General features: G+C 37.7%; 1 protein-coding gene and 2 long non-coding RNA genes across 18 annotated transcripts in view; 2 read left to right on the top strand and 1 right to left on the bottom strand.

Annotated features, from left to right (window-relative positions):
* Positions 1-17,575, bottom strand: part of LOC121629261 (interferon-induced very large GTPase 1-like) — a 755,663-nt gene that overhangs the window by 151,536 nt on the left and 586,552 nt on the right. For 11 of the 16 annotated variants that reach the window (XM_041968913.1, XM_041968921.1, XM_041968965.1 and 8 more), the window contains 4 exons: positions 13,221-13,261; positions 12,720-12,822; positions 12,473-12,513; positions 11,972-12,074 (listed from right to left, as the gene is read on the bottom strand). In XM_041968913.1, coding sequence (XP_041824847.1) covers positions 11,972-12,074; positions 12,473-12,513; positions 12,720-12,822; positions 13,221-13,261 — 288 coding nt within the window. Of the gene's footprint in view, positions 1-11,971; positions 12,075-12,472; positions 12,514-12,719; positions 12,823-13,220; positions 13,262-13,405; positions 13,979-14,057; positions 14,167-17,575 lie in introns of all 16 variants that reach the window. The other 5 variants (XM_041968974.1, XM_041968984.1, XM_041969009.1 and 2 more) reach the window with 4 other exon arrangements.
* Positions 9,879-10,413, top strand: LOC121629377. The gene is made up of 3 exons (XR_006008369.1): positions 9,879-9,906; positions 10,158-10,246; positions 10,369-10,413. It is a non-coding gene; the product is annotated as an uncharacterized LOC121629377 (long non-coding RNA).
* Positions 10,414-11,089, top strand: LOC121629384. The gene is made up of 2 exons (XR_006008379.1): positions 10,414-10,471; positions 10,762-11,089. It is a non-coding gene; the product is annotated as an uncharacterized LOC121629384 (long non-coding RNA).

The following is a 17,575-nucleotide window of genomic DNA, read 5'->3' as shown; positions in this document are numbered from 1 at the left end:
TCTATGGAACACATCATCTCTATTGTTGAGCTTATTTGTTAGGTAGTCCAACGACACATAGTCAAGTACAATCCGCTGCCATTGTGCCTTAGATGGGGCTTTGTCTGTGATCCAGTTCAATAGCACACATTTCCTTGCACAGAATGTAAGTAACCTGTATAGATGTCTTTCATATTTCCCCTTGATGTTATCATTTGTCATTCCAAGTAGCATACACAAAGGGTTAAATTCAGTTATAGTAGAAAAGATCTTATCTATGTCACCTTTTATATCAACCCAAAATTGTTGTATTTTTCTACAGAACCAAAGACAGTGAGTAAGGTTACCCACCTCTATTTTACATTTGGGGCAGAGCGGAGAAAGGTCTGGGTTAAATCGATGGCGTTGAGAGGGAGATATATGAGCTCGATGTAAAATTTTAAGTTGCATAGCTTTAATTCTATTACAAACGCTCAAAGATTTTGCATTCTCCCAGGCCTGATCCCAGGCCTCGTCACTGATCCTCATATCTAATTCTTTTTCCCACGTCCCTTTTAACGAGACTGTGTTTGTAATCCCATAGTCTTTTAGTACACCATAGCAAATTCTCATAGAGGTTCTGAGTTTCGGCTTGAATAGCTGGTTCTCACAATCAGAGACGGTTTGATTATTTTGTATTGTTGTGTTCCTTTGGATATAGTCTCTCACTTGTAAGTACCGAAAAAAATCATGTCTATGAATGTCATATTTATTAAGTAACTGTTCAAAAGACATCAGATTAGGTCCGTCCATTAAGTCAGAAAGGGTGGAGATCCCTTTTGCTGCCCAAACTCGAAAACCGGAGTCAGTAGTCCCAGGCAGAAAAAGGGGGTTATCACACAGTGGAGTGAAAAGAGATGTTAATTGAGACCTGCCTTCAAGCTTTTGGACTATTTGCCAAGCTCTTACAGTAGATAATGTTAATGGGTTACTACAGGACATCTTTAAGGTTTTGAGTTTTTTCACAAAAAGCAGGTTTTTTAAGGGGAAATTGGACATGGCGCTCTCTATATCAAGCCAGAGAGAAACAGGTTCTTGCACCCAGTCGGCAGCTACACGCATGTGGGCACTAAGCTGATATTTCCTTATGTCTGGGAGGTCAAGGCCCCCCTTTGATGATGGAAGACATAACGTAGCTATTTTAAGACGAGGTTTCCTCCCTGCCCAAATAAACGAACTAAACCAGCCATTCAGAGTTTTAATAGTTTTGTGCGAAAAAAGAGTCGGAACCATCTGTATTGGATATAGTAGCCTGGGTAGGACATTCATTTTCAGAAGAGCAACATGGCCAATCCACGACAGGGGTAAGGTTTTCCATCTCTCTAAATCCAATTTTACACGCTCAAATAAAGGAGTGAAGTTACTTTTATACATCTGATCAAAAGCGGGCGTAACCTTGATCCCCAAATACACAAATCCCTCTGGTGACCAATTAAAGGGAAATGGAGAAGGAGTCTGAGGTTTTTGTGTAAAGGCACCCAGTGGCATCACTTCTGATTTATTGAAATTGATTTTATAACCTGAAATGTCACCGAATTTATTAATAATTTCAATTAGAGAAGGGATTGATGTTTCAGGCTGGGTCAACACAACCAGAACATCATCCGCATACAAAGTAATCTTATGTTGTCTTTGTCCTATGGTTAGACCGTGTATGTCCTCCCGGGATCGAACCGCCTCTGCCAGTGGCTCCACAGCCAAAGCAAAAAGCAGAGGGGAGAGTGGACAGCCCTGTCTGGTCCCCCTCAGAACCGGAAAGTTAGGTGATCGCAACCCATTTGTAAGAACTGAAGAGCAAGGATCAGTATACAAAATCTTAATCCAATTTATAAAATTTTCACTTAAACCAAATTGACATAATGTATAAAACAAGTAAGGCCATTCGACGCGGTCAAATGCCTTTTCGGCATCAAGAGAGACCACTACGCCAGGCACTGAGTTTTGTTTGAAGAACTGGATTGTATTCAACAACCTGCGCACATTGTTATATGAGTTGCGACCCCTAATGAAACCCGTCTGGTCTTCATTAATTAACAGGGGGAGTAAGCGTTCTAGGCGTTTAGCAAGTATTTTGGAAAGGAGTTTCAAATCCACGTTCAATAGAGAAATCGGCCTATAAGAGGCACAGTCTTCAGGTAATTTACCTTTTTTTAATATAAGAGAAATATTTGCCTCCCTTAAAGAATTGGGTAAAAGACCTTTTCTAAAGGAGTCATTATACATTTGTAGCAACGGGTCGACCAATATTTCTCGAAATTCTTTATAAAACTCAGCACAAAGTCCGTCAGGCCCAGCTACTTTACCTGACTGTAACTCTTTAATGGCATCTAACACCTCTTTCTTTGATATGGGGGAATCAAGATTCAATTTTTGGGCTTCGGTCAGCCTGGGAAGATTGAGAGAAGAGAAGAAAGAATCCATTAAGCCTGGAGCATTTGTATGTGTTTGTGATTTATACAGGTTTTAATAGAATTTTGTAAATATCTCATTAATAGTGGCAGTATCAAAAAATTGTTTTCCATTTGTGTCTTTAATTGAAGAAATATTTTGGGAGTCTGACTTCTTCTTCGTCAAATACGCTAAATATTTCCCAGGTTTGTCGCCATGTTCGTATAACCTTTGCCTTGCAAATCTAATTTTAGTCTCTGCCTCTTTTGTCAGAAGACAATCTAATGATGAACGGAGAGCAAAAATTTCCTTAAGTTTACCAGTAGACGATTTTCTCAGATAATCTTCTTCAGCACGCTTTAATTTGGATTCTAAAATCTTTCTCTGTTCCGCTTGTCTACGCCTTTTACTTTTTGTATAGGAAGTGATGAGGCCTCTTGAATAAGCTTTCGATGTCTCCCATAGTAATGAAGGGTTATCTGTAGAGGGTGTGTTAATTAACAGAAACTGTCTAAATTCCTCTGTAAAATAGTCTATAAATTTTTGATCATAAAGAATGGAGGAGTCAAAATACCAACGTCTAGTTTGTGGGGCCGGGTTTCCAACATTGCAATGAAGGAAGACCGCAGCATGGTCAGACACTACTATGTTACCAATTGAGCTGGACATAATTGATGGTAGTATATGGTTTGGGACAAAAAAATAATCTATTCTCGTATAACATGTATGCACTTTGGAAAAGAACGTAAATTCTTTGTCTGCCAAATGTTGTGCCCTCCACACGTCCACATAGTCCAACTCTTCACATAAGGTAGTAAGAGTTTTGGCCTGAGGTAGGAGAAACAATTTACCTTGAGGAGATTTATCCATAATTGGGTTTAAGTGACAATTGAAATCCCCCCCAACAAAGGAATTCCTGATATTTAGATCTACAAATTTTGTAAAGGCGGTGACTAGAAAATCTACTGGATGGCCAGGAGGGTAATACATATTCATAATTGCAATTTCCTCTCCATATAGAACACCTCTCACAATCACATAACGGCCACCCGTATCCTTTATACAGTCAAGAAATTTGAATGGTAGATTTTTACTGATTAGAATAGCTGTACCTCTACTCCTTGATGTAAACGAAGAGAAAAAGACATGTCCAAACCCCCCCTGCGCTAGTTTAGAATGTTCTATAGAGTCCAAATGAGTCTCCTGTAGTAGTGCTATGTGAACCTGTTCTCTCTTGAGATAATTCAAGACCTTTCTCCGCTTAACAGGTGTATGGATGCCATTTACATTCCAAGTGCATATATTCAATTTAGACATATTTTTATTATATTATGTAGGTAAAGCATGGTGTCTTCTGAGCCCCTTTCCACAGTTGGATAAAAATAGCAAGAATAGTAAACATAAAAAAGAGCTGGGGCAGCACAACAGGTGAACAAACAAACAATAACAAAACAAACAATGCCTAACATCGGCAAAAGAGAAAACACTGTCCTTCTCCTAATATAAAGGAGCTCGAGTGTAAAGGTTTCTAGCCGCAGAAGATAACTTCTTACTCAAAAAAAAGAACTAAAAAAAGGGGTAGCAGCAACGCCCATAGTGTATCACAAACAATCAACATAACATTTCTTGACAAAAACAAAAAGATAGTGGCAGTAAATGCAATTTTAGCAGGGCAGTACTCAATAAAATGAAGTAAAATAAAAAAAAAAGTAGACTGCAAGCAGCAGACACTTACTCACGGTATAGAAGAAATCTCAACTAAAACCAGAAGAGCGAATACAGTCCGCCGATCACTCGCTATCAACAGCAGGGGTTGAGACCAAAGACTCAATAAAGTCTTTCACCTCGGTGGCATCCTTGAAAATCTTAGTAGATCCGCAGTGGGTCACTTTCAGCAAAGCGGGGTAGATCTGTCTGTAGTCAGCTCCAATGGACCTAAGGCGTTTCTTAACTTCGTCAAAACGTTTCCGTTTACGCACAACAGCAGCCGAGTAATCCTGAAAGATCATCACCGTGGCGTTCTCATACTTCAAGGGCTGGTTATTCCTGCTCATTTCCCACGCTGCGTTCATAATCCGCTGTTTGTCTTGGTGGTTGTGTAGCCTCACCAATGCAGGACGTGATCTCTGGCCAGGGGACGGGGCCTGTGTCGCCGTGCGGTGCGCCCTTTCCACTTTAAGTCTGCCCGCTTTTGTCTTTATGTTTAAACGTTCAGGCAGCCAACTTTCGAAAAAGCGTGTGGGATCGTTACCTTCAGCGCCCTCCGGGAGACCAATAATGCGAATATTTTTACGTCGTCCTCTGTTTTCTAAGTCATCAGCGCGCTCCGCCAGCTCTTGCACCCGCTTCTCCAGTGATTTTAGTTTCTCTTCGGTCGGCGCCGTGGCATCCTCCACAGCCGAGAGCCGGGCTTCAACCTCTTGTATACGCTCCTCATGGTCCTCTAGTTGTGTCCCCTGAGCTTGTAGTAGCAGGGAGACCTGGCCGAGCTTCTCTTCAATGACTTTAGTGAGGTTCACGGTCACTTCACGTATCACCTCGCGGACTGCTGGGTCCATTACATCCTCCGACTCGGCGCTGCTAACTCCCATGCTAGCTCCTTCGTTAGCCTCGCTGCTTTGCAGACTGGGATCCTCCGCGGATACTGTGACTTTCCTGCGCGGCATGTTGTCAGACTGTCTCAAAAAGTAGCTGCTAATACTCATCGCAGACTTACAGAAAAAAAAGCGCCCGTTCTGTAGATTTATTTGTGGGTTATAAGTGTAAAATCAGTGAAATGGCGTGCTGGTACTCCCAAATGCGACCTCACTTCAAGCCGCCATCTTGAAACCCCCCGTTTATGTGCAAGTGTAACAGTATTTTGTCTGGTTATGGTGTGGATTGAAGGGTCGTTTCCTTCTGTCTGTGATGTTTTCTGTCTCTTTCCCTTTTGCTTCTTTTTGCTATTTTCCATCTTTTTCTGTCCCTCCGGTCAGGTCCAGCAAGATTACATAGATTCCGTGATTCAAAGTAAATGAATCAGATTATGAAGAGGAGCCTTACCTATAAGCCTCCCCTTGGCAGAGCTAATTTGTTCAGGATGATACATCAACCAGATTATCATTTTGCTGCTATGATGCTGGACAGAACAGGTTAAAAAAACAAACCAAAACAAACAAAAAAAAACTTGTCGTCAACTTTGTGTAGAATATTAAAAATACAATGCTACAAATGCTACAATGGTGGACAGTTAAGAAAAATTGAAAATATGGTTTGTTACATATTTTTGGAGAAACAACAATTCTTATTCCAAAATCATTTAAAAAATGGCAAAAGAAGCTAATCTTTAAGTGATTAATACTGTTTTAGACTAAACATATCCTTGACCTTAAATGCATCTCAGTGATGACAGTGGAACAACATGCTTACAGTTTCCTCCCCAATTCTTGAAAACCTAACCTTTGTCTTGGTATCACAGCGGCCAAAGATTCTTTTCAGTGGGAGGTATGTTAAGTTATTAGTCTTAGCTGGGAAGTTTGTTCTCTGCGTTTAACCCATACCCAGGTAGCAGACCGGTCTGGGCCAGATCTGGTATCATGCCGGCACTTCTGGCCAACTGCTGGCATGGCAAGTGGTATGTCAACCGGATCTGGGCCAGGTCTGGCAGTGATGGCTCTGTTTATACAATGGCATGCCATATGTTGCCCAAATATGATTTGGTATATGTGGCCCAGATCTGTCTATGCCATATGTGGGCCAATTGTCGTTAAGCTCATGTTGCACATTTCAGTCTTATATTAACATGTGTGAAACACTAACAAATAGTTAAGTCTTACTTCTAAAATGTATTTCTACCTTTAGTGTCTCACTCACCACCACCCCACTCCTAATTCAATTTAGTTTTTCAGTATATAGCAAGTGCATTCAAACTCATAAACACATCCAAATCACATGCTCCAATTAGTATTAATACCGACAGAAAACTTTTTTTCCCCTTAGTATAGAATGGATAATAACTAAAACAGAGGGTACTTATCTTACCTATTACTAAATTACACAACAACTTTGCGTTTGTTTGTTGAGAAATTAAATCTATCACTATTTTGCAGACTGCCTGCTAATGCCTCCCTGACAATAAACCAATAAAACAACAGAATGACCATTGTTGTTAATGTTCAGTTTATTTATTTATTTTTATAATTCATTGTTTTTACACTCCAAAACAAATTCATTTTATGTGCAAACTTGTTTGGCAATAAAGACACATTCTTATTCTGAAACAGTTTATTTCGCTGAGATGCTGAATAAAAATATATAAAAAGTATCCAGTCAACGACCAAGTAATCAGCTTTGTTTGTTAGAAGATAATAATCTCCTGCTTAAACAAGTGAACATAAAACATACAGAACATAAACTCTATAGCAAGGGGATCAAATATTAAGTGATATTCAATGAGACCAGTAAGTAAATTAAATCTAGGAGATATACATAAACATATATGAAAAATCCAGGTGTGCATATGCATATACATTTATACATTTAACCATCAGTGAAAGTAAAGTGAGGAAAGAGTCATCTCAATGAAATAAGAATTTTTCCAAAGTAAACTTTTTTAAGGCTTTTGAGTTCTCAAGACCACTGAGGTTGGAGCTGTATTGAAAAAGATCTTGTAGAAACATTGTGAAGTTCGGTTTGCCGTCAGCCCTTTTCCTTTTATGAATGTGAAATTTCCCTGAGCAACTACTAACAGCAGGTCGCCGCTCACTCTCCTGTGGGATCCTGCTCCTCAACTGTCGCACATCGTATGACGTCATCGACCAGCGCCAATGTAGTTCTGCGCTGTGCTTCTCTTTATTGTCGTGTTTTCAATTACAGGTCACGTCAATAAGTTGTAAAAATATTCTTCGGACAAAGCAAACGACTCTTCTTCGCCCAGACTCGGAGGACACCGAGATAAGTGTCGATGCCAACGGACGATTAAAACTTTAATTCTCATATTTGGCGCCCAGCTGGAGCCAGTAGCAGAGCCTGCCGTCCAGTCACATCGGACATTATGTGGAAGTAAGTTGATACTCAGTTTTTTAGGCCTTTAAATTGTTTCAGTTGTTATAGATGGTGAGTTACTTAAGTTTAGCTTCCCAGACAAACTTACTGTTATACCCATGTCTGTGAAACTGCAGTAACTTTATTTGAAACTAAGATGTTAAACGCTAGCTTTTATGGGTTCATTCATAGACGTAAGGCCCATCGGCCATTGTTGCGACACGTCAACGTGATCGCCATCTTGGACCTGACAAGTAAGCTCCTCATTAAATGAATACAAGTGAACGATTGTTTCGTTAGAACTGGATTAAATATAAAACGTTTGTAAAATTTCTTTTGTGTTTTAATATTTATTTTATGGTTAAAACAGTTAAAACTGTTTAATTGTTCAATAACCACTGACGGACAATCAATCGAGTGCTTATTGGGATTAAAGTAAGTTAAATACATAATGGGTGGACAAAATTACTGTCAAAAGTAAAGGTAAAACCGGGAGTGAATTTGGTTGGCTTCTTTTTTGTTTGTTTGTTTTTTTCCTGTGTAACACAACAGATATTTATATTATAATTCTCTGGTTTAAAAGGTGTCCCTATGTAAAGTAGTAAAGCCTAATTTGTTGTGCATCAATACATCCATATTTTTTATTATAATGTAGATAAAAAATGGCACAGAATGTAGATTTTACTCAGTATTTTGATAGCCACTGTCATTTTAAAACACCAAACAGCAAGAACTAACACGATCACAGACTGAGACCTGCATTTGTAACTAGAAGAGAGTAATGATGGAATTAAGCTTTGTTCAAATCCTGCATATTTGCATTATAAATGTATATTAATATACATCTTGCCTTTTTAAGAAAAATAAACTCAAAATCAATAGTAGAAACAAACGTTCCCGATCCTCTGCTAAGGCTGTAGGTCAGTGGAGAAATAAGATTTACATGCTTTGGTTTCTGTAAGGATTTTGTTCTAATTTTCACAATCAATACCTAAAATGTTGCACAACATATCTGAACATGTTTCAGGGCATTGTGCAGTATACACCAAGACATGGACAAGATGGCGAAACTGGACGTGACTAAAGCGCTGGAGAACTGGAGGTCAGCTGGTGGTGGTAGCAGTAACAGAGGAGCTGTGGAACCACACACTTCACAGCATTTTCCTACGGCCAATCTGTAAGCTGTTTATTGAGCCTTTTGTTGTTGTTGCTCATGTGGAATATATATGGGAAAATATTGCATGTTTACTGGTGAGTTATCAGTCTGAAGCTCCCTTAGATAAAATATGTCCACAACCACACAGAAGCAACTTATTTTAGAATTATTAACCACTGTAATGAGGTGTAGATTTATTTATTAATATTCTTCCTCTTTTTACAGAAAGTTTCTAGAACTGTCAGCATGATGAGGATTGTGAGGAGACCAGAATGCCTGTACACCCTGAGGTGGTTGGATATGTACACATGAAAAACACTATTTTAAGCAGCTCAGCACAACTATGCTTGGTAGAGAAAACTGTTACTTGATAAAATGTTTTCTGTATGTTGTGCAATAAGCAGTATGTATCTAAGTGTGTGTGTATAAATATATAGCTTACAGGTAGTACAGAATTATTACAGTACGGAATGCAAGTATGACGGCTACGTCCCACAATGCACCACGTGGGATGACGTGCTTTCCCAAGTTCTCTTAATTGTTTGATCAACACCATCTTGTCCTTTTTGTCTTTTGTTGACAGGAGTGAAATTAATGTTAATGTAAAGAAAATGTTTTTCTGAAGTGATTTAATAAGGGACTAAAGATGGAAATTAGCTTTGCTAAAGTCATTTCTGTAATGATGTTCTAATGTTTATAATAAAAAAACTGACATGTTGGAAAACACACTTGTAAATGTTTCAGACCACGGTGCAGGGCACACCTGAAAGTTAACAAGGTGATGGAGAAACTGGTTGAACTGACCGAAGCCGTGGAGAACAGATTGGCTGCAGGAGCAGTAACATCCGCAACTCCAAAACCACAGACTCTGCAGCAGATTCCTACAACCCATCTGTAAGTTATTCACTAAGCCTTTATTGTTGTTTTCATAGATTTGAGTAAAACAGATCTAACATGCTTCTTCATACACTGTTACTACTGTTACAACCTGGGATCCACCTCCACCACCACCACCTGGAGGCTTTGAACATTCAGAGCCACTGTGATAAATATCCACACATTGTCCCTATTTTAGAAAAAATGGTAAGGCTGTATGTTAAACTTTATGGAGCCACTGCCTTAGTTAAAATATGTCTGCAAACACAGGCACAAACAAAAAACAGCTGTAGAAGCCGCTGTAATGAGGTGTTTCAAAAGTTTGTCAAAATATTTTTCTCACATGATCTAAATTTTATCTGTTTGTGATATTGGCTGTTTTAGCATGAGGTAAAAAGGATCCACATGAGTTTGGAGGATGGGCACAAATACAGAGGAAATGAGAGGTAAGACATCTAATACCATTTAGTAGTCTGTAAGTTGATTACAAGATATGTATTTTCTATGCAGCATCACCTTGAGTGGTTACATATTCATCAGATCATAGACTAATGATGCTTTAGTCCATCTTAAATTGACTCAGATACAAAATAATGGCACTTTGATTTTACATAGTCGCCAACAAATTTTCAGAGCAGATTTTGTATTTGTCATGTTTCATGTTGCTTTGTTGTGTTTTCTGTGATGTAATCTGCAGGTTCACGTCTGAGCACAACTCCGGTGTCACAAATTCAATGTTGTGGACAATTGCAGATGAAGAGGAATGTGACACCTCTTTGATCAGAAGTAAGTTATGACTCTAAAACTTGTTTAAGGTTACTTCTAAAAATAATGCTTATCTCTCCAAAGAAAGACAATTTGTTGAAAAGATCTTTCACATATTAATGTGTCACTTTTTGTGTTCGTAGGAGCAACAGATACTTTGAGGACATCAGGAGGGAATCTAAGTTATCAGAAGACAAAGTGGAAGAGGATCAGAGGGTCAAAGCTCTCAACAACCGAAGGCATAGAGTGAGTTGAATCACTTATAGATTTATTTATTTTTAAGATCCTTTAGAATGCATCGGATTTGTGATTTGCTTTTGTATCACATTACATTGTTGTAGTCAGCAGTTTTATCTCTGGATACAACAGCTGAAATGTGTTGTATGAACTGTGCATAAAGATGAAGTTTCTGGCAGTGCAGAGGCAGTAAAAATGTTTTATTATGTTAATTTTTTAATGTATACATTTAAAGTGTTCTGATTGACCTATAAATGTCATTCTCCATTGAGAGTAATATCTAATGTTTTCTGTTAAAGCTTTTCAATTCACGCCGATCTGCTGCTCGCTCATCTTAACCAATGAGGAGTACAGATACCTGGAACGGGCGCCTGCATGCATGATGAGCGACGAGGAGACGGACACTGAAGACAAAGACGTGTGGAAAGCGTATCCACCTGAATGGAGGGCAACAAGACTCACGGACATGTTAGAAAGGTGTCAGCACCACCTCGTTGACCTACAAAAGATGTCCTCCAGGATGGTGCACCGGAGAGTGCCCAGTGGTGTATATAGCCAGAGGCAGCCGCTGAGAGGAATCAGATCCATTTATTTGAAATAAAACTGTGTGCTTTAATTAAGAAAAAAGGAAAAACTTTGGTCTGTTTTTCATGTCTGACATGATTTCATTCAGCTATGCAGTTATGTAGATGCACCTGACTTATTATACTGCTTCATTCTATTCTGTTCCCACTGTTCAGTTAATAATGCTGATATTCTTTATACAGTTTAATCTGACAATGTCATTTTATAAATGCTTGCTGAAATAGTAATGTGTAATTTGGTCAAATGATTTGTACAACATGATGATGGTACACAAACCAAGATTAAAGACTGTCACATTATAACTATGATTGTGATGTTTGAAACTGACTGGGTGATTTTAATGCCTGCTAAGATCTTAAAAGATAAGAACTAGGTTAGTACTTTTACATGAAAGGTTACATGCCAAACCATATAATTAATGAAGAGAACCATTAAATCAGACATATTGCATAAATGAAAAATCCGCGAATACCCCGCGGGAATCAGTCACGGATGTTCGACGTATTTCCCATGATCTGTGAACATGATCTGCCAATGATGCGGTCAGTATCCGAGGCGATCTAAAATTGGATCCGCGAGGGATCATATAAACACGCATCTTGTGGATACCTCGCAGATAGAAATCTGGGTTTTTGGATCTTTCGAGGTCCAGATCCGGAGAGATCTAAAAATAGGATCCGTGAGGGATGCGGCAGAGATTTCCCCGTATCTTATCCCCGTTATGGACAGATAGCGGTATCGGATCGCTCCGCATCTTGGTACTTTCGTCCAGTGTCATAGTAAAGCTTTTCAGCCCCACACACACTTTTTCTTTTGTTAAAAAGTAAATAAACGTCTCATTAACATTAACATCCTACCAATATATGATGGTTTCTTGTTTGTGGGATGTGTGGTTTTAAATAAAAATACCATTTTAAATGTTACCTGTTTCCTTTGGTTCACATGGTCCAGGTTTTATTTCAGGTTGTTCTGCTGTATCTTCACCCTTCTTCTCTGAGTCTTCAATGTGACATTCTGCTTGATTACACTGAAAAAAATGAATGAATTTTACTTTATTTTCTTGTTTTTAGATTCCTGGGAAATAAGACTGTTTACAGTTTCAAGCCCAATAACTAATTCTGGTTTTATTTTACTGACTACACCAGTTTCCATAAAATGAAAAACATTTCAGACTGCTGAACTTCTCACCTTTGTATTTAAAAAGTTTTATCACCATCAGTATATTTAAAATGAACACACACTTTACAGAGACTATGCTGACTTTTTTCTATTTTAATTCAACATGGAGCTTAAATTATGTGAAAGACAATTTACTTTAAATATTATGTTGTGCTCCAAATTTCAGTTTTCAAGTCTATAACATCCAGAAATCAGATTCAGTTTTACAAGTAAAAAGATAAATAAAAAATCCTTTTTGTACGTTACCTTCTGCTCGATTTCAGCTGCAGTCTTCATCTGTTCAGCTGCTGCATAATGTAAGAAAACAGTGAAGGAAAATCTCATCAGTTTAAAATTTAGACAATAACATCATAGTAAAGCTTTTCATCCCCACACACACTTTTTCTTTTATTAAAAAGTAAATAAACGTCTCATTAACATTAACACCTTTTTATGATGGTTTGTTGTTTGTGGGATGTGTGGTTTTAAATAAAAATACCATTTTAAATGTTACCTGTTTCCTTTGGTTCACATGGTCCAGGTTTTATTTCAGGTTGTTCCTCTGTATCCTCATCATTCTTCTCTGAGTCTTCAACGTGACATTCTGCTTGATTACACTAAAAAATGGATGAATTTGACTTTATGTTCTTGTTTTTAGATTCCTGGGAATTAAGACTGTTTATAATTTCAAGTTCAATAACTAATTCTGGTTTTATTTTACTGACTACACCAGTTTCCATAAAATGAAAAACATTTCAGACTGCTGAACTTCTCACCTTTGTATTTAAAAAGTCTTGTCACCATTAGTATATTTAAAATGAACACACTTCGCAGAGACTATGTTGACTTTTTCCATTTTAATTCAACATGGAGCTTAAATTATGTGAAAGACAATTTACTTTAAAAACGAGGTTGTGCTCCAAATTTTAGTTTTCAAGTCTATAACATCCAGAAACCAGATTGTCTCTACTTTTACTAATAAAGAGATAAATAAAAAATCCTTTTTGTACGTTACCTTCTGCTCGATTTCAGCTGCAGTCTTCATCTGTTCAGCTGCTGCATAATGTAAGAAAACAGTGAAGGAAAATCTCATCAGTTTAAAATTTAGACAATAACATCATAGTAAAGCTTTTCCTCCCCACACACACTTTTTCTCTTATTAAAAAGTAAATAAACGTCTCATTCACATTAACATCCTACCTTTTGTGATTGTTTCTTCTTTGTGGGGTGTGTGGTCTTGCATTTTCTGATCTTCATTCACCTCTATCATCAGTAAATTGTGGCATTGTGGGTTGTTTTCAGAGACCATGACATCTATTTTTTCCACAAGGTCAATTATCTCATCTAAATCCATCATACTTCTTCTACATGTGTAGTATCTTTGTTCAACAAAACTGTGATTAACTTTCAGGTCTGCAAGTGCACTCTCACATTTTTCATCTGACTTATGAGTCAGGACTGTCATAACATAAGAAAGACATTCTTTCCCAAAAGTTCTTTCTAACCACTCTATTCCTGATCTGTAATGGATGCTGTGCTGGCCATTTGGTACCAGCAGGATAAAGGCATGAACTGCCTGATTTAATGGGATTTTGTCAACATTTGGCAGACCAAGCAAGTTAATGACACAGATTTGTCGACCACAAAGATCATACAGTTTGTTTGAAAACTGTTTCACATTTGTTTGTTCGTCATGATCAAGCAGGAAGTTCTCTGATCCAATCTCGATGGAGTTTGGGTCACCAGTTAACACAAGTGTGAGTTCAGCCATCACTGAAAAAGATCATTGTGATTATTGTGACTGAAAATAATTTATAATCTATAAATAATAATTAGTTTTCCAAAATATTACCTCTGTGACTGCGTGCTGTTGATGCAGATATAGTTTCATCCTCTTCCTCTGTGCTTTTGTCATTCTTCCCTGAGAGCTGAGTGTCGAGAGGATCGTTCACTGGATCACACTAAAAAGCATAACTGCAATAAATAATCCTTGTGACATGTAGATTTATTAGAGACACAGGGTATGGCCATATTTTACATTTTGCTCAGTAACTTTCCTGAATTAAATGACATAGAAGTATCTAAGCAGCATAATAATCATGTTTCAATGCTTGAAATAAGGAAAGAAGCTCCAGTGTCCAATTATCATTTATCCAGTTGTACGAATTATTTTTGAGGATAAATATGGGGGCAGTGGGGCGAGTGTACTCTGTGACATGTTTCATTACTTAATTATGAACCTTGATCATAATTTAATAAATGATATTATATCTTTAGATACTAATACAATATACAGAATCTTTGTATCACTGATAGAATCGTATTAGTTGAAGTATCTAAAACACTTTTCAGAGAAAATTAATTGTGCATCAGTCATTTAATTTCTACAGACCCTCATCAAAGCTTTGTTTATATGTAATGGGATTTTCGTTGAGGTTGGAAATGTTATAACTATTTAACTATAACTATAATGTTGAACTACTTCAGAACATGATTTATGAAATGAGAGCAAGATATATGGAGGACTGAAACTGTCAAAATAAATACAGAAATATAAAAATGGCTCAATAAACATGTACTAATAAATTATACAACAAAATGTAAAAAATACTTTTTACATTAAGAAACCTATAAATCATGATACAAATATATATTTCTTTTGTCATTTTCAGCTGTTTTAAATAAATTTTATGTTAATATACCTATGTAGCATTAGGCCCCAAGACTTTGGTATCACCCAGAGTCTGCTCTTCCTATCTACATGTTTTACGACCCAGAGGAAATTCCTGTCCACCACCAGATGGACAATTGTTGACCCAACACTGAGTTCCCATCCTACAGGAACTTTGCATTCAGAGGAGACTTGATTGGCCATCTGACCTGAAAACTCTAACTCATTAACTTCAAAAGAAGAAACACTCTTAAGCCGAGTTAATTCAGGGCCGAGTGTCAACCGTACCAGGGAACATCTCAAACCTTTTGGTGATTAACAACATTTAAGGCCTTCTTCCCCAGACATTCGCACATGTAAATCAACCTGAGATGGACCTTTAGACGACAGACCACATTCTTTCCACAGATGGACTTTGTCAAGAAGTGTCAGAAATAACAACCTTTTTCTTACAGGACTGTTTAACCCATAGTCTTCAAACTGCCTTTAATGGTTGAATTTTTGTAATAATGAATGTTTAAAATGATCACACATCTTCGGGAAGTACCAATGGTAACTTTGAATAAATTCTCTGGGGTGTACCGTTGCAAAGTTACAATTCAAGGGATTCTTACCACGGATCAACATCCCCTCCTGCTGGCCATTTTAAGGTTTGCAATCGGGATCACAAACCAAACTTTAAAACAGCTTTCAGAAACTTTTATCGATAAATATCCAGAACAGAACGGATAGTGTGTGATTGTAAATATGAACTTCATTTACAGGTAACGGATTGCCAAAGTATATCTGTTTTTATTAATAAAATGGTATAAATATGTTTATATCTCATGGATAATTAACCGCCTGTAATAACTGGAAGTTGTGTGTGTTTATCTTTCAAACAGGATATTCATCTGTGTTATGAAATGTGTTTTATAAGTGTACTTTCTGTTTGAACTGGCATGTGGGAAAATAAGTTTATTCTTACATCTACAGTCATTAAACGTCTAGGCCTTTGTATGTAAATTAAGCTCAACGGCGCTAATACTCTACAGTGCAATTGGCCTAACCACGCCAAACCCCGCCTTAGCCAGAGAATATTACCAGAAACTCACAGATTTTAAGTTAGTTAAGAGTTAGGAAAAAAAGAGTTAAAGAGAAGAAGGAGAAAAGAATAGGTACCTATTAAAACAGATCTGTACGAGAAACAAATCCATGGAATAAGTCTTAAAACGTTCAGCTTCGTTTTGTCTTTTGTTCGTGTTATTCGTTAGTGTTTTTGATCGTTTTTGCTCAAAGCAGCCAAACCCGTTGCTACGCAACCAAGATATACAGCTTTTGTATCCAGCGCGAGAGATATTGTAACTTGGTGCATTTTTGATTGTTTTCCTTTTTGAGAAGAACTTTGGGAAGTCAGTCCAAAGTTCAGTTTTCAGAGCCAATCCCTGCCAGAAGCGTTCTGATCCATAACGCTCAATTTGTGGACATTCCCAACAACCAGGCTCTGATTACGGTTCCAAGCCTCCAGAACCACACCAGCTAATTGCCACCGCAGTGCCAGTGGAGCGTGGGAATCAACCCGGTTCGTCTTGGAAGCTGATCCAAACCATTGCGGACGGGCTGTCTTCTGCAGGGTACCAGACGACTTCAGGGATCTTGGCCACCTTGACGCCGTATCGAACCCCGCTTGTAGGCCCTACCACCTGCTCCAAGTAAGACCGAACTGAGCCTCCAAATGGGTCTAGCTGGTGTCTTTGAAACGTTGAGTTTTGTTCACTCTCCACTCCAAAATTCATTTAGTCATTCCTTTAATGCAATTGACTATTCTAAATTGTCTTCCTAAATTCCCATCTACTTCGTTAGGTTCCGACTAGAATTAAAGGTTACTCATTAGTTAGTTTATTTTCCCATATTCCAAACTGCGTAAGATACAGATATCAATTTCTTTATAATCCCTGATTTAATTTGATTGCCTTCTTTACCCTTGTTTATTTCATTGTACTGTTTTCTTTCTACTGTCTTTTAAGCTGGTTTACCCTCCCGGTGCAACAGAAGGCCAGCAGTGTCTCTAAAGCGATATTGATAATTTAATCATTTCTGACATTGATTTATCCTTGCTGTTAATTGATTATTGATGTTAATAAATCGTTACATTTTGAAAGTTAGAATCGTTTACGTGGTTAATTTTGGATGGAATCAAGGTCCCTTCAGACGTTGAATTCGCCACTTCAGATATGAGAGTTAGACTGAATTAAAATTAATTTTATTGCAACCCTGCTCACGGTTTTCTCTTCTGGACCGTGGATTATTCAATTATTACACAGAAGAGTGGTGCCCTAATTCGAGGAAAATCACAGTTATAAGTTTAATTGGTTTGATATTAATTTCTACTGCCAAGGTTTATATTAATATCAGGCATTACGCTACACCTATTTATTTACTTTTCTGTCATTTTCAGTTCAGTTTATTTATTTATTTCATTTTTTATTCTTTCCTCCTTTATTTTTATGTCTGCATGTATTTTGTGTTATTTTCCTTTTACATTTTCTTTTCCAAGCATTTTCATTTTTCTGTTTCCTTTTTACATTTCCTTATGCATTTTTGCCTCATTATGTAAATGAGAGGAACGGCCTTTCAAGGCGTGTCCTGGGCCAGATCCTCGCCTATTGGTCCATCAAGACTGAGCAGACTACCTGCATGGCTGTCTGGCTATGCAGATG

This window comes from Melanotaenia boesemani, chromosome 2 (assembly GCF_017639745.1).
Source record: "Melanotaenia boesemani isolate fMelBoe1 chromosome 2, fMelBoe1.pri, whole genome shotgun sequence".
In the NCBI taxonomy this organism is placed as follows: domain Eukaryota; kingdom Metazoa; phylum Chordata; class Actinopteri; order Atheriniformes; family Melanotaeniidae; genus Melanotaenia; species Melanotaenia boesemani.
Note: the sequence above shows the minus strand (reverse complement) of the source record. Positions and strands in the feature narration are given on the sequence as shown.